A 25,341-nucleotide genomic window follows, 5' to 3' on the forward strand; every position below is an offset into this window, starting at 1 on the left:
TTCGGATGATTCTAAACTATATTATTAGTTATGAGATTTGCCAATTGTTTCAGCGGAATTTTCAGTGGCGTGATGTTTACGGCTAAATTGGTTACGAAGCAGATTTTTGTGAATATTTTCCACGCTGTATTCAAGTACTGTCAGCTATAAAACGACGCCTGCATTATAAACATCGCATTTTAGCAACGTTGCGAGAAGTTAAGCATGCTGTCATTTCAATTCTGTTACTCAGGGTGAGGCCTCTTAATTGTTTGAGAGTTTGTTTCCTCATAAGTAAGGTGGCCTTCGAAGCAAGGAATAACTTTCAACTGTTTTTAATTACGCAACAATCTCTGTTTTGTGTTTATTTGAGAAAGGATAAACCTCTTTACACGCTCAGGATGCGTAGCGTTTGTAAAAAGTACTTAAAGGTGCATTTTTCATTGGATGTTTTTAAAAAGTGCTTAATATTTCCCGTTTACAAAATGAGATTTTTTCTTTACCTCTACGAAATTACGGTTAAATTTCTCTACGAAGTATGCAGAGAGACACTGCTCACATTGTTCTATTCAACGTTTTCGCAATTAATTCAGCTCCAATCTATTTCTGCATATCGTCAGTCAGTAACGTATTAAAATGCCATTCGATTTATATGATTAAAAAATTGTGACAATTGTCTAAAACAATGCCAAAAGTTTTTGTTTTTGAAATGACGGTTAAAACCAGATAAAACCGTCAATTGTCAAACGCTTTCCTATTCTGCCTAATTGGGATTTTTTTAAAGTGCTTTTAAAAATATTATTTGAGTGCTTATTTTTTGTTGAATAATTTGGCAATGCACTCTGACGCTTGATTGATTCTTTTTAATCAAAGCAATAAAGAGGACTTTTGAGGCATTACGCTTTGGCTCTTTTATCTGTTAACTTAGCTCTGGGTCGGGCTGGAAGTTTGGGAACCAGGGTGAATTTTCCCCCTAAGTCTTGGCAACTTCCGATCCCTGTAAACTTCTACATTAAATATTTCCTATTAAAAAATGTGGCACCTCGGCTATTGTAGTTAGCGTGGCAGATCACAATAAAGAAATATCATCAGAGGGGGACTTCCGCAGGGCTGATTGTGCTCTGGAAAAAATCCGGATTTTTCGGTAACAGTGATCCTGGAGTTACCGGAGATCGAAGGTTCAGACGTTTCATAAAATAGTTGATCACCGAAGTTTCCGGAAATCAAATTTTCAAAGGTGGAACTTGAAAACTCAGTTTATTTTATTTGTTTATAAGGGAGAGCCAGAGAGATACTTTATAAGCTTATATTCATGATTAATATTAATTTTTTTATCAGTAAATAGTTACTATAATCATAAACTCAAGAAAGTAAGACACGTTTGTAAATTTTAATTACTTCTCCAGGTGTGTGTAAAATTTCAAATATATTTTAATTAAACTAAGAAATATTCAGAAAAAGGGAAAAAAAACTTGTTTTAAATTTTTTTTCCATTTAAACTTTTTTTTTTTAAACTCAAGAAATTTTCCGGAATTTCGACTTGGGCTCACAATCACCCCTGCTTCCCTGAGGTGCCTTTTGAAAAAGTAAAAATGTCCTCAATTTTTTGGAAATGTTATTAAAGCGACATTGATTTCACATAGTAACTTAATTTTTGTAAATTATGCGAAATTTAAAACATTCTTTTTTAAGCCAAATATTTTATATTTAATTTTAAAGCGCTCTTTAGTTGATATAGTTCATTTTAGAATTTATTGTAAAAAAATTAGTCCTTGATAGTCTGTAATTATTAATAATAAAACACATGACACGATTCTAGTTAGTTCTGTTTCCAAGAATATGTATATTTTTTTTTGGTCATTCAATATTTAAATTCCCTAGAGCAAAAATGGTTGTCATAAATTTTTTGCTGAGATCTCAGTGGTCTGTTTAGAAGAAATTTGGGTCCATTAACAGGCCCTTTCAAAATATCTTTTCTTAAAAACGGACCCTTCTCAAAATATTTTAACTTAAAAACGGACCCTTCACAAAATAATTTATCTTTTAATCGGACCCTTCACAAATTTGTTTATATTCATTATTGTTTTAATAATCGAATAAACCCTTCCCGGGGGGGGGGGGAGCAGATGTAAACGAACTAAGTTTTGTCTTCGGCTGACGCTTCTTTCTTTATTCGTCCGAAATTAATATTCTGCTTTCAGCAGTGTAGGCTAAATGCCAAATATTTGTATGTTGCATCCCTAATTTAGTAGCAGCAATTGCTGTTTATTTTTGAAAATTTAATTTTTTTAATTATAATTTTACAGTGTTGAGCATAATCTTATATCTATTTACAATTTAAAAACTTCTTGTTAAAGTTTTTTGCAATTGCAGGGCCCTATTTGCACAAATTCACAATAGCAGGGCACTAGTTGAAAGAATGTGACTTAACGTTTATATTATATTCACAAATTACAAGTCATTTTTTCACAATTTTGCAAAAACAGGACCTTTCGCAAAATGTTTGGACAGACCCCTGATGACAAGGGGGAAGGTATGAGTAAAGGGAGAAGACAATGCAGGGAGGACGACTCCCTGCAGGGTTGCCACTCCACAGGGAATTTTGGATGTTTCATTTTAAACTGTGCAAGTACAGGCAATTTTTCTTTTTCTTTTTTTTTTTTTTACAAAATGTTGACCTTTCAATGTGCAAATTAAGATTTAAAGATAGTTCAGCCGTAGGTACTATACTATTTCATTTGCTGTATCATTATTTTTTTTTTTTTATGTATGTTGAACTGTTCTGTATTTCTCAAAGTTTTTCCAGCAATTGAAACTAGTATTAGTTATCTTAATATAAGATCACACATTTGCACAGTTATTTTGTGTTTCCTCTTTATGTATTGTGTATGGAAATCACGGGGAACATCTTTTCCAGATTTAAGTGACAACCGTGTCCAGTGTTTATTACCTGGACATGGTTGTCACTCAAATCTGGAAATCTTATGTGTTGTTCACATTGTCACAACACATAAAATTCAATTTTACCTGAAGAAGGTGAAATTGAAATTTATGTGTTATAATAATGTCGTTTTAATACAAAACATCGGAGTTTAAAAATTACGTGAAAAATGCAATGATTTGTAGTGAATTGAACGTGTCTTGAAAAGTGAGTTCTCAAATTGATAATCATTGTATTGTAGTAATAATTTGAAATATCGAAATTTAAAAGCCACGTCACGTGTGAAATTATTATGGACAAATGTGTTAACAACACGATCATTAGTTGTGCGCTAATGATAAAATTTCTTTTCATAAATGTTAAAAGAATATTAACATATGCATTATTTAATTTCCAGAAGAAAAAAAAATTTTCTCCAAAATTCAATAGGACACAATTTAATAATATTTTACAAATAAACATTTAAAGGCTATTTTCAAGATACAAATTTATTAATTTTAAAACAATAAGTACACATGTTTAATACTAGCAATAAACAATTCGGGTTGGGGACCCCTGGTTTATAGGCTCAAAAGAGTAAATCTTTCATCAAAAGGACCAATTTTGTTTAAAATGAACACTGTAGGTTATATCCTGTTTAGTCTATGGACTAATTGTATTATATTGAAGATTAATTGTATTATCTTTTATACTCTATAAACTAATTGTATTATTTTGTAGTTTGTAGATTAATTAAAAACTAGTATTAAAATTCTTTTTTTATTTCTAGTAAAGATGTCCATCACATTGGACCATATTAACTCTTTTTTTGACCTAAATGCCCAGTTTGAAGATTTAAAAGTGGCACCCACTGCAACAGGTGGTACTGGCATCAATAATATGCAGCAGTTTCCTCCGCCACGTCCTACCATTCCACAGTAAGTTATTTTAATAACCATTATTTGATTATTAAGGAATCGAATGTTGTGTTTTGTTTTGTTAAAATTCTTTATGATAAATATGTAAAAATGAAGTATTTGTTTCATTATTAAACAAACATGGCTAGGAAAAAATCCAGTGGATTTTACGAAATTCTATAAATTTCATGATAATTGCTCCATAATGTGCTAAATATTTTTCACATAGAGAATTTTACAGTCATCAAAACAGAAAAACTGCAATATTTTCCAGGTATGATTGACATTAAATGAACTTGAAATGTTATTTATTATGTTTACGCATAATTTTGAATAGTAAAAGGTATTTAATTCATTAATGTTATGTTTATGTTAAAAAGTATCTGGATAAAGAAAAGAATGAACAAGTATGTTGAATTTGTGAATTTAAAGCTTTTTTAAAAATTGTGTTGGCAGAATTTTTTCAGTCTTTCTTCGACTTACCTCTCTAGTACTAACAATATCTTTCTTCAAGATACTTTTAGCAGGGTTCATTCTAAGCGGGGTTTACGGGGCGGCCCGCCCCGTATGCCCTTTTGATATAAAATATCCGCCCTATTGCCCTTTACTCCTTTTATCCCGCCCTGATATAATTGAATGCGCCCTGTTGTGTCCCCTCCAAAAAGATACCACTCTCCTGTAAGAAAGGATTTTTTTGTCCTGTCTCCCCCCCCCCTCCGCTTAGTAATACTTTTCTTGAAATCAACTTGTCTTCCCTCTAGCTCAAAAGCTACGGGTAAATGAGCTCCCCCCCCCCTCTTTACTATTTCCTCTTGAAGTTAGTAGTTTAAATAAGAGATCTTCCAAGAAGTTCCTCAGGGAATGCAACCCCACCTGCAGCTGTGTGGGTTCCTATTTTCTCTTTTTAGAAAAATTTCTTTTTCTTAGAAATGGACGTATTGCTTATTTTAAGAAACCATACTGCTATGATGACGGTCAGTAGGCCTGGCAAGAGTTTTCCTGGAAAGAATTTTTTAAAGGAAGAAATCTTGTTCACAAAGCCTGTAGACAATTTTAGGGGTCAGACTAGGTCATATAGATAAAAGATACATTCTCATGTATCTTCTGAACCCCTCTGCCCAGCTTTATTCTTTTGAAGGAAGAAAGAAATTTTTACTTTTGATTTCAAAAGTGAAGGGACTTAGACAATTAACTACGCAATAAAAAAGCTTTTTTATCCAAAAAAAAAGAAAAAAAATTCTAATTTTATAATAAACTTTTTTTTACAATGACGCAATACAATTCTTACAATAATAAGTTTCAAGTTATGTTACATTACAAGTTATTTTAAGATATTAGCAAACGATAATTTTTATTCCGTTTTTTTTTCTTTTTTAATATTTTTCTCATTCTTTGTTGGCACGCTGCCAGAAGTATAAACATTTCCGTTTTTTTTCTTTTTCTTTTTTTACTCTTTTAAAATATTGTTTAGCGTTCTCGTTTTCATTAGAATTTGTCCCAGCAGTCGATCTTTTTATTAATTTGTTTATTTATGTTATTACTAGTGTGTGCAAAGGTATGACTGCTCCTCATAAAAGTTGAATCAAGCACACAATTTATTTGTAGATGAAGCATACTTAATTCAATTAATCGTTTTTTTCCCCTTTCTTTCCTTACTTATTATTTTGTTCGACTGTTCATCCTAATTGATACTAAATAAGATATTTTGAATAGGAAACGTTTTCATACATTTAGAATTTTTTCTAAATTTTTTACTCATAACTGAACTGACAGAGTGATGTAATTATATCGGTAAATTTAAATACGTAACTTTCCTTTATTTAATAGTATTAAATTTATTTATAGCTGTATGCTTGTACCTCAAAAATATTAAAAAAGGAAATTTATTTGAAGATACAACATGTGTTATTCGCAAATTTTTTTTCTTCTTTTTCTGAATGATCACAATGCAGCTTTAATTTGGCCGCCCATTTTAAATAGAACTAAATAAATTGATAAATTAAGAAATTGTTTTCTTTCTTTAATAGTAACTCGTTTATTTGACGATATTTTTCAAATCAGGTGTTTGATTCGACACTATCACAATTACCAAGCCGATTGATAACTCTATGTTGTATTTTCCATATATTTAAATATGACACTTCTATATTGTTACTTAAATTATTTTTTTTCTCGTTATTATAGAAATTTGGTCATTATTTTTGCGCTTATTGCAATTTCGGCTATGATCTATATCACATACCATGATGATTTGACAACGCATTGTAATATTAGATAGATTAATTTAAATACCAAACTTTTTTCATTTAATATTTTTCAGCTTTTTATTTGTTTATTAATTTATTCTTAATATCAATGTTATCGCTTTGCTAACTCTGCGTTTGTAAGATCGTGCGTCGTAAATATTGTAAATTGAATTTATTTGAATATAATGAGCAAATTTTTATTTCGATTCTTCTTAAAACTTAAAATGTTCATTTAAATACAATAAAAAGTGCTGCGGTCGCAAATGAATCTTTTTTAATAACTTATTTATTTACTTTATAATCATTTGTAATTGCTTTAATTGTTTTATTTTATTTCTCTTAATCACAGGGTCCGTACGCGCCAGACTTGATAAGTCATGGAATTGTTTTAGAAAAACGTAATTTTACTTGTAACGTACTTGTACGTCTTTGATAACGTAATTTGCGACATTTCCCCTTTCGAAATTGAAAATTAAGAAGGAAAAAAAAGTTTTTTTCCACACCGATCTTTATTAGGTGCATCCATACCCAGATAAAAAAAAATCTGAATTGGCAAAATCAGTGTTAAGTCTCGCACTCAGGGGGCGTCGCCTTTAGACAGTGCAGTGACAGTGATTTATAATAGAGAATCACTTAGGCTGTTCCATGGTTATTCAATGGTACTATAAGAAAGTTGAACAGTGCGAGCGTTAGTTTCTTACACTTCAGATAAGTTATATATATTCCTTTTTTCTTTTTTTTTTTTTATATAGTATTACTTTTTGTGCTGATTTAGTATTTATCATGAAAGCAATTTTTTTTTTTAGTTATTTATTATTAATTTCGTTTCTTTAACATCTTAATTTATACTTCTTTTTTTTTATCTTTTTATCCATCTTATTTATAATAATTTTTTTTTGTAACAAAAAATCTTGACTAAATGCATTTTTATTATTTTTTTTCGGGTTTTTTTTCCCTTCTCTTCTTGCAAAAGTTCATGAATTGATGAAGTACGATTTTACTTCGCTTCAATGCAGATTATTGGGTAGTATTTTTATTAAATTAAATTTTTTTAGAATGACTTAGTTTTTGAGAAGTTTTTTTATTTATTAGTTTGTTTATTTTTTATTTATAATTTCTCCGTTTATTTTTCGTTGTCTTGCTGCTTTGTTTCATATTTTAGGATAATTTATTTTATTTTTTAGCAGACTAAAATATGCGATTTTATCCTTTATTTTTTTGCTTGTACTTTGATTTGTTAGTTTCTTTTTAGGGTGATTTGATATTAAAAAATATGCCTTTTTTAATGTTTTTTTTTTTTTTTACATAATTTATTTTTATTGTAACACTTTATTACAATCTTATTTTCCTATAATTAATATTTTAATTGATGCTCATGTATTGGATATTTTAACTGTTTATTGCGTTTTTGTGTTAAAAAACAACGGTAGCGCTTTTGTGTTCAAAAATGTTCTTACATTAATTTGGACTTAATTTTGATTTCACACAGATTATTTATTTGTATTATTTTTTTAAACAACTTCGTAACTATAAAAAAGTTTATTTTCTATTATTTTTTTTATTGTTGCTCTGTAAATTCCTTTAGTCTTATTTACCCTTTCCTTGCAATTATCATAGGGGTGCACAACCTGCGGCCCGCCTACTACTGAAGTGCGGCCCGCGAGAGCTACTGATCACAATAAAAAAATTTGAATCGCACTTTTGAGTCATCGCGTTTTGACACGTTCAATTTTAATAGATTCTATAGTAAACGTATGTTTAACGCGCTTTCTTTAAATTCGAATTCATCGTAAATATAAATTATTTTGTTAAACACTTATTTCCACTTTGTAACGTGATTTCAAAAATCCTGAATTTTTTATTAATTTCAATAAACACTTTTTGGTTCAATTTATTTGTGAAAATTTAATCTTAAATCTAAGTAATTTTTTTCCTTCTTTTTTTTGCTTTTCTTTCTTCTTTTAAGCTATTTTTTTTTGTAGTTATTGCTATGCATTCCCACGTACTATAAAAAATTCCTATAATTTCATTACGACATGCGAATTTTATATCTCACATTCGACAAACTTTATTCTTGCTGAGTTCAGCATAAATTTAAGTAATTATTATTACTTTTTTTTTTTGAATTGCCATACTTTTCCACGTGATTTTGTAACTACGATGTTATTACAACACACAAAAAGGAATTTTTTTCTTCATTTTTTTTTAAAGAAAAGTTTATTAATAACGTCATTGAAAAAAATGCTGCGTCATAATAAAAATGCCTATAAAAAGAAAAGTTAATGAAAGAGAAAAACAAAAATAACAAATTGTTCTTGGTTCCTAAAACAAACCTTTAACACTGAAAATCAGTTTTCTATATTTCCAGTTATTTATATTATAGTGCAGGGAAAGAGTGATAATAAATTAATAGTATGAGACGTTCTGTTAAAATGCTGCATTATAATAAAAGCAGCTGAAAAAGTCAAGAAAAAAGAATTAAGTCAACATAAATGCTCTGAAGCAGAATAGAAAAAAGCAAAAATGAAAAGAAAAAAAAAATCGTTCTCAATTCTCAGAATTAGAAGTATCGAAAAAATTACGAAATAGATTTGTCTGATTAAAAAAAAAAAAATTTCTTAAAAAAAAAAGCAGTAATTCAAAAACTTGTGGTTCAGAATAAAGTAATCCAGTTTTCCAACTTTCTTTTTTCCCTTTGTCTTCTAGAAGATAAATTTGCAAGCCATGTTCAGAAACATGGATTTTAAAATTTTAGAAATTTATGTTAAAACTATTTCTTATAATAAGCAATACTATAATATAGTCAAAATACAATTTTATAGTTTTTATCATATCTATACAAATTCAAAAGAAGAAAAAAAAACTTAGAAAAATACATTTTTAAAAAAATATTCGGAGGAATATTTGACTGCATTTTTGACTAAAGTGCCAAATGCTCATTAAATCTTTAATTTAAATGCAATATGATAGCAACCTGAGAAATTCATAAGTGGTGGAAAACGTGAATTTTTAAACTGCTCACTGTTTGTTGCTTAAGTAATCATTTTCGATATAAAAAAAAGATAACGTTTACTATATAAAAAAATCTAAGAATTAATAAAATGAAATAATAAAGTACATTACCAAATAAGTATTGAATTTTATTTTGAACTATAAGTTTTGTTTTTATTTTAGGTTTTTGTTGAAAACTTATAAGTTTTCTTCAATTAAAATATTTAATTTGAATTTATATTACTTAATTCTACATAAATTTTTTTCTTACTTTCATTCTGCGAGCATTGAAGTTTTTTTTTTATTGCATGATTTGATAAAAATGGCATTTTTTCTTTTTTTATAAGTATTAGTTTTTTTTTATTTTCAAATGAATTCTAATAATTGAACAACTTTAATTTTCAACAAATATATTATTAGGTTTATTGATAAAAAAAAAACTAGAACACTAATGTTAAAAGAAATATTACTACATTTGCCAATAACGTGTCTAAATACATGTGCGGCCCTTCGTTAGTCAACCTGCTGTGCAAGTGGTCCTTTACTCAAAAAGGTTGTGCACCCCTAAATTATCAGATCTTATATATACTGTATAAGTTAAAGATGAATGTGAAGTTAAAGTTTGATATTATTGCTGCGACTGAATTCAAGTATAAAACTTCCAGTATGTTTTATTTAAAATGACTGGAAGTATGAATTTTATTTTGCACATTTTTTTGTAAATATTGTTTTTTATGTATATACTTCAGAACTTCGTTTTCAACAGTTAAGCTTAAAAACGCAGTTTATTTTATTTTTTTATAAGGGAGAGCCAGATACATAATAAGTTTATTTTCAAGATTAATATTCATATTTTATCTGAAAATAGTTATTCTAATCATCAACTTGAGAAAGAAAAACATATCTGAAAAATTTCAGTTGTTTCCCCAGGTCTTTCAAAGGTATGTGTAAAATTTTAAATATATTTTTAGTGAACTAAGAAATATTGAGATAAAGGAAAAAAACCTCGTTTGAATTTTTTTAAAAATTTTTCAATTCAAACTGTAGCCTTTTTTCCTTGGAAAATTGTAGTTATACATTTGATAATTATAATTGTGATTAGTGATAAAAGTAAACTTATATATAATTATTCATTTTAACTATGCAAAGAAGGTTAAGATATCTGCCCTTTTTATAAAATACAATGTCCTTTTTTAAACTTGCTGCCCTTTTTTTTAAAAGTATAGTGCCCTTTTCAATTTTTAGCACCCTGCCCTTTTTTTAGTCTAGAATGAACCCTGCTTTTAGTAATAACAAATACAGTCAGACCTCGATATAAGGTCAACCGCATATATAAGGTCACTTTTCCAAAGTCCCGGTTGACTGAATAGGAATTATTTGTTACAGATTATCAGATACATGGTCAAGTTTTAAAAATCGTTATCGCTTATAAGGTCATTTTTATCTGAGGCGTAACATGGTGTCCACCACATACATAGAAAATTGTTTTCGTCATGCAGGTTTTCTGAGTTCTCTGGGTATATCATGGATGACAAAACAGAATAAAAAGACGATATTCCTCTATCTGTTCTGATGGAAGACTTGGGAAATTGTGGCCATGTCATTGAAGAGGAGGCTGTATATGGTTTGACTGATGAGGAAATTGCCACCACTTCTGAAGCTACAATTTCTGAAATTGTTTTACAAGTTGTGGACAATGACAGTGATCCTGAGACTGTAGCTGTAACTTAAAGGAAAAGCTTCAGTGCAATAAATGTCAAACGAAATTTTTTTACAAACCATGAGGGAGCTGAGGAACATTTTGAGAAGTTACAAAATCTAGAAAACATTGTTCGAAAAATGAAGCCAAAAACGAGACGAACCTGCATAAATGATTATTTTAAATAAGGTTAGATGTAATGTATGTCTATAAGCTTTGAGGAAATTTGTAAACAGCTTTATTTAAAATTAATTTTTTTTTCAAATATCTAACTTTCTTTAATTTATTAATTCTGTTAAAATTTATTGACTTAAATATTTAATTTATGACCGATTGTTTTCGTTTGTATTACCATTTTTATTATGAACTGCTAATGAATCTGTTAAAAGGTCACACCGCTTATAAGGTCACTTTTGCAATGTCCCTTAGGCTGACCTTATATTGAGGTCTGACTGTATACATGTTACCAATTTAAACTAATCAAAGCTTCAACATAAAAAAAAACTTTTTTAATAAAATAATTTAAAAAAAATTTGAATATGTAATATTTTTTTAATTCTAATATTATGGGTGACATTCTCCAATTTCGTAGGGTGAAAACCACACTAATCATTTCCTTTTTTGTAAATCATCCTCACATTAAAAAAAAATAATAAAAAATCTTGAAATCCGTAGCAGTAACAACCGACGTAGAAATCACGCTAATTGGACTGGTCAAAAAAGGATTACTAAATGCTTGTTTTCATTTCGAGATTCCGTTGTTGTAATAAATAATATTGTATTAAAATTATAGGATTTTCAAAACTATGTGGAAGTTAAAAGTATTAAATGTAAATGAAAAATAGAGCAAAAATTTCTGCAGAGGAGAAAACCAACTGAAAAAATTATGTCACTGGGGTCATTAGTATTTTTTAGTTTTTGTAGCATGTGCATCCTTCCCACATGCTGAAGACTGAGCATTTGACAATTTGTTCTTTAGTTTTTGACTAGGAGACAGACCTTAGGATTGCCCGGTTCAACCGTCAGCCTCACTACCTTGGAGGATGTTGACGATAATAGTACTGCCATCACTGAGGGACCAGCGGTCAGTGAATTGCATAATGAAGAAACCAGACAAATCTACTCTACTTACTTTAATGAAGCCACAAACTACGATCCTGATCTCCCCATCACGAGTTGCAGGGAACAGGTAAAAAACATTTTACTCTCTTTTTTTTCTGGTTTCAAATTTCCCTAAAAATTTCAGTGCGATATACTTTCAGGGTTGCCACTCCACAAGGAGAACAGAGAAAAAACCTGGAAAATACAGGGAATTTTTTTGTTCTCCAGATTCGAGTGGCAACCTTTCATGTTAAGAGATAATCAGCTTGAAAATTTCATATTAAACATGTAAAATACAACAATAATTGATAGTTGACTCACTGGACCAAACATGTGTTTCATGTAAATCGATATTTCACGTTATGCAGTTTCGTGTTAATGAGGTTCAACTGTATCATAAATCTATTCTAATTATATTTTTATCTGATCTCTTTTTAACGTATCACCAATCTTATTCTCATGATAATGAAATGACATATTTGTGATTCGTAATTTTTAGAATGTTTATTTGATATTTGTATTCTCTGGGTCATATTGTTTAATTTATAATGTTTATGATATTATATTGTGGTGTAAATTGATGTTATTTTCAGCTGATCTCTTTTTAGCATATTACTAATCTTACACGCAGAATAATGAAATGACATATTTGAGAGTCTTAATTTTTAGGATGTTTATTTGGTATTCATATTCTCCTCGTCATATGTTTGATTTATAATGTTTATGATATTATATTGTGGTGCAAATTGGTGTTATTTTTCAATTTTAAATCTGCCAAGCCTTTATAATTTTTTTTAAATATTTGAACTTCTCTTGTAAGTAAATTTACGTTGTTTGATTTTGCACAAATCTCACATTAAAGAGAAGTAGTTGTTTATTCTCTCTATTGTATTATTTACGGAATGGTTGTTGTTTTCATAGTTACATGAATAATTTTTCAAATATTATTTTACTATTAATATATTGTAAATATTAATATATACACTTAATATATCCTATTGATTTAGTATTAATATATGCTTCAACTCTTTTTTTTTTTTTTTTTTACTCTGTTTTTTTTAGTTTATAATCAATAAATATGAAGATGCAGAGAATTACAGTTTTGTTTATAATTTCAATTAATGTTATTATAATGCTTTTTTAAATTTATTGTTGTGTTTTTGAGTTCAAACTTATGTTATTTATTTTATCAATTTAATATTCTAGTTTCGGCTTTTTATATTACACTTACATTTAAGAGGAAATAAATCAACTTAAAATTACTACATATATCTGACTGTCTGTAATTATTTGCTTTTGTATTTTTTTTTCCAGCTAGTTTATTGCTTCAACTCTATTCTTCCTTTTTTACTCTGTTTTTCTTTTTTAACTTTAAAATCAATAAATATGAAGATGCAGAGAATAACAGTTTTAGTTATAATTTCAATTAATGTTATTATAGTGCTTTTTTAAATTTATTGTTGTGTTTTTGACTTAAGACTTATTTATTTTATCAATTTAAAATTCTATTTTAGACATTTTATATTACAGTTAGTTTTAAGAAGATATAAAACGACTTTAAATTACTACATGTATCTGACTATATGTAATTATTTGCTTTTGTGTTTTTTTTCCCAGCTAGATTATTGCTTCAACTCTATTCTTCCTTTTTTACTCTGTTTTTTTTTTTTAAGTTTAAAATTAATAAACCTGAAGATGCAGAGAATGCCAGTTTTGGTTATGCCTATCATTTCAATTTATGATATGTATTACGGTATGTAATTATTTGCTTTTGTGTTGTTTTTTTTCCAGCAACTCCTTTCTTTCCTTTTTTACTCTGGTTTTTTATGTTTAAGATCAATAAATATGAAGATGCGGAGAATAACAGTTTTGGATATAATTTCAAATAATGTTATTATAATGCTTTTTTTAATTTATTGTTGTGTTTTTTACTTCAGACTTATTTTATCAATTTAATATTCTAGTTTCGGCTTTTTATATTACACTTACATTTAAGAGGAAATAAATCAACTTAAAATTACTACATATATCTGACTGTATGTAATTATTTGCTTTTGTATTTTTTTTCCAGCTAGTTTATTCCTTCAATTCTTTTCTTTCTTTTTTACTCTGTTTTTTTAAGTTTAAAATCTATAAATATAAAGATGCCGAGAATTTCAGATTTGTTTATAATTTCAATTAATGTTATTATAATGCTTTTTTAAATTTATTCTTGTGTTTTTGTTTTCAAACTAATTTTATTTATTTTATCAGTTTAAAATTCTAGTATGGGCATTTTATATTACATTCACTTTTAAGAAGATATAAAACAACTTTAAATTACTACATATATATATATGACTGTATGTAATTATTTGCTTTTGTGTTTTTTTTTTCCAGCAACTCTTTTCTTTCTTTTTTACTGTTTTTTTATGTTTAAAATCAATAAATATGAAGATGCAGAGAATAACAGTTTTGGTTATAATTTCAATTAATGTTATTATAATGCTTTTTTAAATTCATTGTTGTGTTTTTGACTTCAGACTTATTTTATCAATTTAAAATTCTAGTATAGGCATTTTATGTCACACTTTTAAGAAGAAAAAAAAACAATTTTAAATTACTGCATATATCTGACTGTATGTAATTATTTTCTATAATGTTTTTTTTTTCTAGCTAGTTTATTGCTTCAACACTTTTTTTTCTTTCTTTACTGTGTTTTTTTTTTTATTATTACCTTTTTAAGTTAAGACTTATTTTATTTATTTTTCAATTTAAAATTTTAGTTTTATCTTTCCATATTGCACTTACTTTTAAGAAGAAATAAATCAACTTTAAATTACAACATGTATCTGACTGTATGTAATTATTTGCTTTTGTATTTTTTTTCCAGCTAGTTTATTCCTTCAACTCTTTTCTTTCTTTTTTACTCTGTTTTTTTAAGTTTAAAATCAATAATTATGAAGATGCAGAGAATAACAGTTTTAGTTATAATTTCAATAAGTGTTATTATAATGCTTTTTTAAATTTATTGTTGTATTTTTGACTTAACACTTATTTTATCTATTTAACATTCTAGTTTCGACTTTTTATATTACACTTTTAAGAGGAAATAAATCAACTTTAAATTATTACATATATCGTAGTGTATGTAATTATATGCTTTTGTATCTTTTTTCCAGCTAGTTTATTGCTTTAACTCTATTCTTCCTTTTTTACTCTGTTTTTTTAAGTTTAAAATAAATAAATATGAAGATACAGAGAATAACTGTTTTAATTATAATTTCAATTAATGTTATTATAATGCTTCTTTAATTTTATTGTTGTATTTTTGACTTCAGACTTATTTTATCAATTTCAATTTCTAGTTTAGGCTTTTTATATTACACTTACTTTTAAGAAGAAATAAAACAGCTTTAAATTACTACATATATCTGATTGTATGTAATTATTTGCTTTTGTATTATTTTTTCCAGCTAGTTTATTGCTTCAACTCTATTCTTCCTTTTTTACTCTGATTTTCTTTTTTAACTTTAAAATCAATAAATATGAAGATGCAGAGAATAACAGTTTTAGTTATAATTTCAATTAATGTTATTATTAAAGCTTTTTTAAATTTATTGTTGTGTTTTTGAGTTCAAACTTATGTTATTTATTTTATCAATTTAAAATTCTATTTTAGACATTTTATATTACAGTTAGTTTTAAGAAGATATAAAACAACTTTAAATTACTACATGTATCTGACTATATGTAATTATTTGCTTTTGTGTTTTTTTTTCAGCTAGTTTATTGCTTCAACTCTATTCTTCCCTTTTTACTGTTTTTTTTTAAGTTTAAAATCAATAAACCTGAAGATGCAGAGAATAACAGTTTTGGTTATGCCTATCATTTCAATTTATGATATTATAATGTTTTTTTAAATTTATTGTTCTGTTTTTTACTTTAGACCAGGGATGAGATTTTTCCGCTTTTTAGCGGATTTCCGCCTTTTTCACTTTTATCTCTTGAATTTCAGCTTTTTATCAAAAATTCAGATTTTCTAAAAATTTCACATTTTTTAATAAATATTCCGCTTTTTCAGAAAATTCACCGATTTTCAAAGAGAAACAGAAAATTCAAACTACATAGTTACCAATCCTTCCTCATTTTTACTTATTTTAGCTATTTTCTCCCATTTTACATGCAGCAAATGAGATTTTCCGCATTTTTACCCGCCCGCCAGATAGCTCCGATTTTCGCAGTTCAAACGACGCTGCTTCTGACAAGCCTGGAATCAGCTAATATCCCGATTCTTATTCACACGATTTTAATATTTATTTATTATTTTCCTAACGGCAGGCACTGAACTTTAACGTTTTTCACCGAGGAAGATGCCAGAAATGTTACTCATTTAACGTTATCCAGTGGGCACCTGTGAACGTAAGTCACGGAGGCGAGCAACATTACCCACGCCACACTGCCACATACCTGTTTTACAGGGCGGGCCACATTCACACAATAGAGAACAAAACACGGAGTGAAACACCCATGCCCTGCGCCGGATTCGAACCAGCAGCCAATGGCTTGCAGTCAGGCTCGCTAATTACTCGACCATCGGCCGGCACGATTTTAATATCAAACGTAGCTTTTCAGATTTGCGTGATATAAAAGTTGCATGTTGCGATTCTTATTCACCCGATTTGAATATTGTACGTTGCGATTCTTATATACGAGGTTTAAAAATCCGATATTGTGATTTGTATTTACGCCTTTCTAAGACCAATGTAGCGATTCGTATTCACGCGAGTTTAAAATTCAATGTCTTGATTTGCTCATGCGGTTATAATATCAAACATTAATTTTCGTATTTATATCTGATTTAAAAATAAGAAATTAAAATTCACATTCTAAAAATTATGCATCATAATTCTTATTTATGCAATCTAAAAATTACGCATCATGATTCGTATTTACGCGATCTAAAAATTATGAATCGTTATTTGTATTTACACGTTTTGAAAATTCTATATCCCAGTTTGTATTTTCTCATTTTCAAAATCGTATATCTAGTTTCATATTCATGTGATTTCAAAATCCATAATTGTTATTCATCTTCACGCAATTTTAAGATCAACTATCGCGATTCTTGTAAGAAGTAAAAAAAATTTTTAAAATTAGTTACTATAAAGGTGACTGTTTTTCTAACGACGATTATTAGTATCAACATCTGAGAAACTGGAAGGGAATATATTCAAAACTAACATTCTGTGCTTTCAAGGAAGAAAAAGTAAGATTTGTCACAAAATGTTTGAAGATGGACTAACGACGAAATATAGCAAACATAAAAGATATAGCAAACAAAAGCAATCACTTTAAAAGTGATTAAATTTTTTTTTTTTGGAAAAGGAGTTAATTAACTCATCATCAAAATTTTAAATTATAATTGCTGTTATTTATGCTATAAAATGCAAAATTCTTATCAAATGGAAAATAATTATCTAAACAGTTGCTGATTGTCATTTAATTTTTCAAACTAAAATAGCAATTTTGTATGTTAAGGAGTTACTATATATTTCTACTTCACTGTTATTGATATGTTTCACAGGGCTCTAGTTAGATTAGACTATAATATGAACATAATGATTCTGCCCATTGTAGTTTTTTTTCCCCAAAATAATTTGAAAAGTAATATTACTGATACATTTGCTATAAATCACATAACAGTATTTATTAAAAGAAATGAAATATTTATGTATATACTCAGTAGTTTTAATTTGCTAAACCAGGTAGTTTTTCAAGTAATAAGTCTCTTATGTGAACTGAGGAAAAATATAATTTCCAGCTTTATTTTTTCAATTGGTAATTTTTATTTTCACTAAATGTTAAGTATCAATGTAATCATTTATATAATAATAGATTAGTACACAATTGTATGTCAACACATTATTTATTATCTTAAACTGTCTGAAATTTATTATTAAAGGGTTGCGCTTGCGTAAAATTTACTAGTGTAGAAATTCAGCTTTTTTGCCTTTTGGCTAATCTCATCCCTGTTAGACTTATTTTATTTATTTTATCAATTTAAAATTCTAGTTTAGGCATTTCATATTACTCTTACTTTTAAGAAGAATTAAAACAGCTTTAAATTACTACATATATCTGATTGTATGTAATTATTTGCTTTTGTATTTTTTTTCCAGCTAGTCTATTGCTTCAATTCTTTTCTTTCTTTTTTACTCTGTTTTTTTTTTTTAAGTTTAAAATCAATAAATATGACGATGCAGAGAATGACAGTTTTGGATATAATTTCAATTAATGTTATGATAATGCTTTTTTAAATTTATTGTTGTGTTTTTGACTTCAGACTTATTTTATCAATTTAATATTCTAGCATAGGCATTTTATGACACACTTACTTTTAAGAAGAAGTAAAACAACTTTAAATTACTGCATATATCTGACTCTATGTAATTATATGCTTTTGTATTTTTTTTCCAGCTAGTTCATTGCTTCAACTCTATTCTTCCTTTTTTACTGTTTTTTTTTTTTTTTTTAAGTTTAAAATCAATAAATATGACGATGCAGAGAATGACAGTTTTGGATATAATTTCAATTAATGTTATGATAATGCTTTTTTTAATTTATTGTTGTGTTTTTGTCTTCAAACTTATTTTATTTATTTTATCAGTTTAAAATTCTAGTTTAGGCATTTTATATTATAACATTAATTTTTGGATATAATTTCAATTAATGTTATTATAATGCTTTTTTAAATTTATTGTTGTGTTTTTTACTTCAGACTTATTTTATCAATTTAATATTCTAGTTTCGGCTTTTTATATTACACTTATGTTAAATTTATATATTACATTATATTACACTTAAGAGGAAATAAATCAACTTAAAATTACTACATATATCTGACTCTATGTAATTATTTGCTTTTGTACTTTTTTTCCAGCTAGTTTAATGCTTCAACTCTATTCTTCCTTTTTTACTCTGTTTTTTTAAGTTTAAAATCAATAAATATGAAGATACAGAGAATAACTGTTTTAATTATAATTTCAATTAATGTTATTATAATGCTTCTTTAATTTTATTGTTGTATTTTTGACTTCAGACTTATTTTATCAATTTAAATTTCTAGTTTAGGCTTTTTATATTACACTTTTAAAAGGAAATAAATCAACTTTAAATTAATACATATGTCTGACTGTATAATTATTTGCTTTAATGTTTTTTTTCCAGCTAGTTTATTGCTTCAACTCTTTTTTTTTTTCTTTACTGTGTGTTTTTTTTTTTAAAGTTTAAAATAAAAAAATATGAAGATACAGAGTATAACAGTTTTGGTTTTACCTATCATTTCAATTAATATTATTATAATGCGTTTTTAAATTTATTGTTGTGTTTTTCACTTTAGACTTATTTTATTTATTTTATCAATTTAAAATTCTAGTTGAGGCATTTCATATTAAACTTTTGAGAAGAAGTAAAACAAGTTTAAATTACTACATATATATTACTGTATGTAATTATTTGCTTTTGTGTTTTTTTTTCCAGCAACTCTTTTCTTTCTTTTTTTCTCTGTTTTTTTTAAGTTTAAAATCAATAAATATGAAGATGCAGAGAATAACAGTTTTGATAATACCTATCATTTCAATTAATGTTATAATAATGCTTTTTTAAATTTATTGTTGTGTTTTTGACTTCAGACTTATTTTATTTATTTTTCAATTTAAAATTTTAGTTTTATCTTTCCATATTGCACTTACTTTTAAGAAGAAATAAATCAACTTTAAATTATTACATATATCGTAGTGTATGTAATTATATGCTTTTGTATCTTTTTTCCAGCTAGTTTATTGCTTCAACTCTATTCTTCCTTTTTTACTCTGTTTTTTTTAAGTTTAAAATCAATAAATATGAAGATGCAGAGAATAAAAGTTTTAGTTATAATTTCAATTACTGTAATTATAATGCTTTTTTAATTTTATTGTTGTGTTTTTGACTTCAGACTTATTTTATCAATTTAAATTTCTAGTTTAGGCATTTTATATTACACTTACTTTTAAAATGAAATAAATCAACTTTAAATTAATACATATATCTGACTGTATGTAATTATTTGCTTTCATGTTTTTTTTTCCAGCTAGATTATTGCTTCAACTCTTTTTTTCCTTCTTTACTGTGTTTTTTTTTTTTGTTTAAAATCAAAAATTATGAAGATACAGAGTATAACAGTTTTGGTTTTACCTATCATATCAATTATTATTGTTATAGTGCTTTTTTTAATTTATTGTTGTATTTTTGTCTTCAAACTAATTTTATTTATGTTATCAGTATAAAATTCTAGTATGGGCATTTTATGTTACACTTACTTTTAAGAAGATATGAAACAGCTTTAAATTACTACATATATCTGATTGTATGTAATTATTTGCTTTTGTATTTTTTTTCCAGCTAGTCTATTGCTTCAACTCTATTCTTCCTTTTTAACTCTGTTTTTTTAAGTTTAAAATCAGTAAATCAGTATAGCAAACATAAAAGATATAGCAAACAAAAGCAATCACTTAAAAAGTGATTAATTTTTTTTTTTTGGAAAAGGAAATTAACTCATCATCAAAATTTTAAATTATAATTGCTGTTATTTATGCTATAAAATGCAAAATTCTTATCAAATGGAAAATAATTATCTAAACAGTTGCTGATTGTCATTTAATTTTTCAAACTAAAATAGCAATTTTGTATGTTAAGGAGTTACTATATATTTCTACTTCACTGTTATTGATATGTTTCACAGGGCTCTAGTTAGATTAGACTATAATATGAACATAATGATTCTGCCCATTGTAGTTTTTTTTCCCCAAAATAATTTGAAAAGTAATATTACTGATACATTTGCTATAAATCACATAACAGTATTTATTAAAAGAAATGAAATATTTATGTATATACTCAGTAGTTTTAATTTGCTAAACCATGTAGTTTTTCAAGTAATAAGTCTCTTATGTGAACTGAGGTAAAATATAATTTCCAGCTTTATTTTTTCAATTGGTAATTTTTATTTTCACTAAATGTTAAGTATCAATGTAATCATTTATATAATAATAGATTAGTACACAATTGTATGTCAACACATTATTTATTATCTTAAACTGTCTGAAATTTATTATTAAAGGGTTGCGCTTGCGTAAAATTTACTAGTGTAGAAATTCAGCTTTTTTGCCTTTTGGCTAATCTCATCCCTGTTAGACTTATTTTATTTATTTTATCAATTTAAAATTCTAGTTTAGGCATTTCATATTACTCTTACTTTTAAGAAGAATTAAAACAGCTTTAAATTACTACATATATCTGATTGTATGTAATTATTTGCTTTTGTATTTTTTTTCCAGCTAGTCTATTGCTTCAATTCTTTTCTTTCTTTTTTACTCTGTTTTTTTTTTTAAGTTTAAAATCAATAAATATGACGATGCAGAGAATGACAGTTTTGGATATAATTTCAATTAATGTTATGATAATGCTTTTTTAAATTTATTGTTGCGTTTTTGACTTCAGACTTATTTTATCAATTTAATATTCTAGCATAGGCATTTTATGACACACTTACTTTTAAGAAGAAGTAAAACAACTTTAAATTACTGCATATATCTGACTCTATGTAATTATATGCTTTTGTATTTTTTTTCCAGCTAGTTCATTGCTTCAACTCTATTCTTCCTTTTTTACTGTTTTTTTTTTTTTTTTAAGTTTAAAATCAATAAATATGACGATGCAGAGAATGACAGTTTTGGATATAATTTCAATTAATGTTATGATAATGCTTTTTTTAATTTATTGTTGTGTTTTTGTCTTCAAACTTATTTTATTTATTTTATCAGTTTAATATTCTAGTTTCGGCTTTTTATATTACACTTATGTTAAATTTATATATTACATTATATTACACTTAAGAGGAAATAAATCAACTTAAAATTACTACATATATCTGACTCGATGTAATTATATGCTTTTGTATTTTTTTTCCAGCTAGTTCATTGCTTCAACTCTATTCTTCCTTTTTTACTCTGTTTTTTTTTTTAAGTTTAAAATCAATAAATATGAAGATGCAGAGAATAACAGTTTTAGTTATATTTTCAATTAATGTTATTATAATGCTTTTTTAAATTTATTGTTGTGTTTTTCACTTTAGACTTATTTAATTTATTTTATCAATTTAAAATTCTAGTTTAGGCATTTCATATTAAACTTTTGAGAAGAAGTAAAACAAGTTTAAATTGCTACATATATATTACTGTATGTAATTATTTGCTTTTGTGTTTTTTTTTTCAGCAACTCTTTTCTTTCTTTTTTTCTCTGTTTTTTTAAGTTTAAAATCAATAAATATGAAGATGTAGAGAATAACAGTTTTGGTTATAATTTCAATTAATGTTATTATAATGCTTTTTTAAATTTATTGTGTTTTTGACTTCAGACTTATTTTATGAATTTAAAATTCTAGTATAGACATTTTATGACACACTTACTTTTAAGAAGAAAGAAAACAATTTTAAATTACTGCATATATCTGACTCTATGTAATTATTTGCTTTTGTACTTTTTTTCCAGCTAGTTTAATGCTCCAACTCTATTCTTCCTTTTTTACTCTGTTTTTTTAAGTTTAAAATCAATAAATATGAAGATACAGAGAATAACTGTTTTAATTATAATTTCAATTAATGTTATTATAATGCTTCTTTAATTTTATTGTTGTATTTTTGACTTCAGACTTATTTTATCAATTTAAATTTCTAGTTTAGGCTTTTTATATTACACTTTTAAAAGGAAATAAATCAACTTTAAATTAATACATATGTCTGACTGTATAATTATTTGCTTTAATGTTTTTTTTTCCAGCTAGTTTATTGCTTCAACTCTTTTTTTTTTCTTTACTGTGTGTTTTTTTTTTTAAAGTTTAAAATCAAAAAATATGAAGATACAGAGTATAACAATTTTGGTTTTACCTATCATTTCAATTAATATTATTATAATGCTTTTTTAAATTTATTGTTGTGTTTTTGAGTTCAAACTTATGTTATTTATTTTATCAATTTAAAATTCTAGTTTAGGCATTTTATATTACACTTACTTTTAAGAAGAAATAAAACAGCTTTAAATTACTACATATATTTGATTGTATGTAATTATTTGCTTTTGTATTATTTTTTCCAGCTAGTTTATTGCTTCAACTCTATTCTTCCTTTTTTACTTTGATTTTCTTTTTCAACTTTAAAATCAATAAATATGAAGATGTGAAGAATAACAGTTTTAGTTATAATTTCAATTAATGTTATTATTAAAGCTTTTTTAAATTTATTGTTGTGTTCTTGAGTTCAAACTTATGTTATTTATTTTATCAATTTAAAATTCTATTTTGCACATTTTATCTTACAGTTAGTTTTAAGAAGATATAAAACAACTTTAAATTACTACATGTATCTGACTATATGTAATTATTTGCTTTTGTGTTTTTTTTCAGCTAGTTTATTGCTTCAACTCTATTCTTCCCTTTTTACTCTGTTTTTTTTAAGTTTAAAATCAAAAAATATGAAGATACAGAGTATAACAGTTTTGGTTTTACCTATCATTTCAATTTATATTATTCTAAAGCGTTTTTAAATTTATTGTTGTGTTTTTAACTTCAGACTTATTTTATTTATTTTATCAATTTAAAATTCTAGTTTAGGCATTTCATATTAAACTTTTGAGAAGAAGTAAAACAAGTTTAAATTACTACATATATATGACGGTATGTAATTATTTGCTTTTGTGTTTTTTTTTTCAGCAACTCTTTTCTTTCTTTTTTACTCGGTTTTTTTAAGTTTAAAATCAATAAATATAAAGATGCAGAGAATTTCAGTTTTGTTTATAATTTCAATTAATGTTATTATAATACTTTTTTAAATTTATTGTTGTGTTTTTGACTTCAAACTAGCTTTATTTATTTTATCAGTTTAAAATTCTAGCATGGGCATTTTATGTTACACTTACTTTTAAGAAATAAATCAACTTAAAATTAATACATATATCTGACTGTATGTAATTATTTGCTTTTGTATTTTTTTTCCATCTAGTTTATTCCTTCAATTCTTTTCTTTCCTTTTTACTCTGTTTTTTTTTTTTTTTTTAAGTTTAAAATCTGTAAATATAAAGATGCAGAGAATTTCAGTTTTGTCTCTAATTTCAATTAATGTATTTATAATACTTTTTTAAATTTATTGTTGTGTTTTTGACTTCAAACTAATTTTGTTTATTTTATCAGTTTAAAATTCTAGTATAGGCATTTTATGTTACACTTACTTTTAAGAAGAAATAAAACAACCTTAAATTACTGCATATATCTGAGTGTATGTAATTATTTGCTTTTGTATTTTTTTTCCAGCTAGTCTATTGCTTCAACTCTATTCTTCCTTTTTAACTCTGTTTTTTTACGTTTAAGATCAATAAATATGAAGATGCAGAGAATAACAGTTTTGGTTATAGTTTCAATTAATGTTATAATAATGCTTTTTTCAATTTATTTTTGTGTTTTTGTCTTCACACTTATTTTATCAATTTAACATTCTAGTTTCCACTTTTTATATTACACTTACTTTTAAGAGGAAATAAATCAACTTAAAATTATTACATATATCTGACTGTATGTAATTATTTGCTTTTGTATTTTTTTTTCCAGCTTGTTTATTTCTTCAACTCTTTTGTTTCTTTTTTACTATGTTTTTTTAAGTTTGAAATCTGTAAATATGAAGTTGCAGAGAATTACAGTTTTGTTTATAATTTCATTTAATGTTATTATAATGCTTTTTTAAATTTATTGTTGTTTTTGACTTCAGACTTATTTTATTTATTTTATCAGTTTAAAATTCTAGTTTAGGCATTTTATATTACACTTTGGAGAAGAAGTAAAACAATTTTAAATTACTACATATATCTGACTGTATGTAATTATTTGCTTTTGTATTTTTTTCCAGCTAATTTATTGCTTCAACTCTTTTTTTCCAGCTAGTTTATTCCATAAACTCATTTTTTTCTTTTTTACTCTGTTTTTTTAAATTTAAAATCAATAAATATGAAGATGCAGAGAATAACAGTTTTGGTTATAATCTATTATTTCATTTAAAAATTCTAGGTTTTGCATTTTATATTGCACTTTTAAGAAGAAATAAGACAACTTTAAATTACTACATATATCTGACTGTATGTAATTATTTACTTTTGTATTTTTTCTCCAGCTAGTTTATTGCTTAACCTTTTTTTTCCAGCTAGTTTATTGCTTTAACTCTTTTCTTTTTTTTTTTTTTACTATGTTCTTATAAGTTTAAAATCAATAAATATGAAGATGCAGAGAATAACAGTTTTGGTTATCATTTCAATTAATGTGATTAAAATGCTTTTTTTAAATTTATTGTTGTGTTTTTGCCGGATAAAATAGTAACTTTGGTAAGTCTTGAAGAATTCTTGGAATTATTCCTGAAAAGTCATGCATTT

At 26.0% G+C, this 25,341-nt stretch overlaps 1 protein-coding gene across 14 annotated transcripts in view; it reads left to right on the plus strand.

The window, feature by feature from the left end:
* The window catches only part of LOC147801925 (uncharacterized), a 53,423-nt gene that overhangs the window by 21,973 nt on the left and 6,109 nt on the right, over positions 1 to 25,341 (plus strand). For 12 of the 14 annotated variants that reach the window (XR_015430377.1, XR_015430381.1, XR_015430380.1 and 9 more), the window contains 2 exons: positions 3,746 to 3,837; positions 11,732 to 11,886. Coding sequence is in view for 1 of the 14 variants with exons in the window: in XM_087154847.1 (XP_087010973.1) it covers positions 3,690 to 3,837; positions 11,743 to 11,941 (347 nt within the window). In the remaining 13 variants the exon portion in view is untranslated. Of the gene's footprint in view, positions 1 to 3,689; positions 3,838 to 11,731; positions 11,942 to 25,341 lie in introns of those variants that run through there. The other 2 variants (XM_087154847.1, XR_015430376.1) reach the window with 2 other exon arrangements.

This window comes from Parasteatoda tepidariorum, chromosome 11 (assembly GCF_982258835.1).
Source record: "Parasteatoda tepidariorum strain Cologne lab strain chromosome 11, Ptep-v5.0, whole genome shotgun sequence".
NCBI lineage: Eukaryota > Metazoa > Arthropoda > Arachnida > Araneae > Theridiidae > Parasteatoda > Parasteatoda tepidariorum.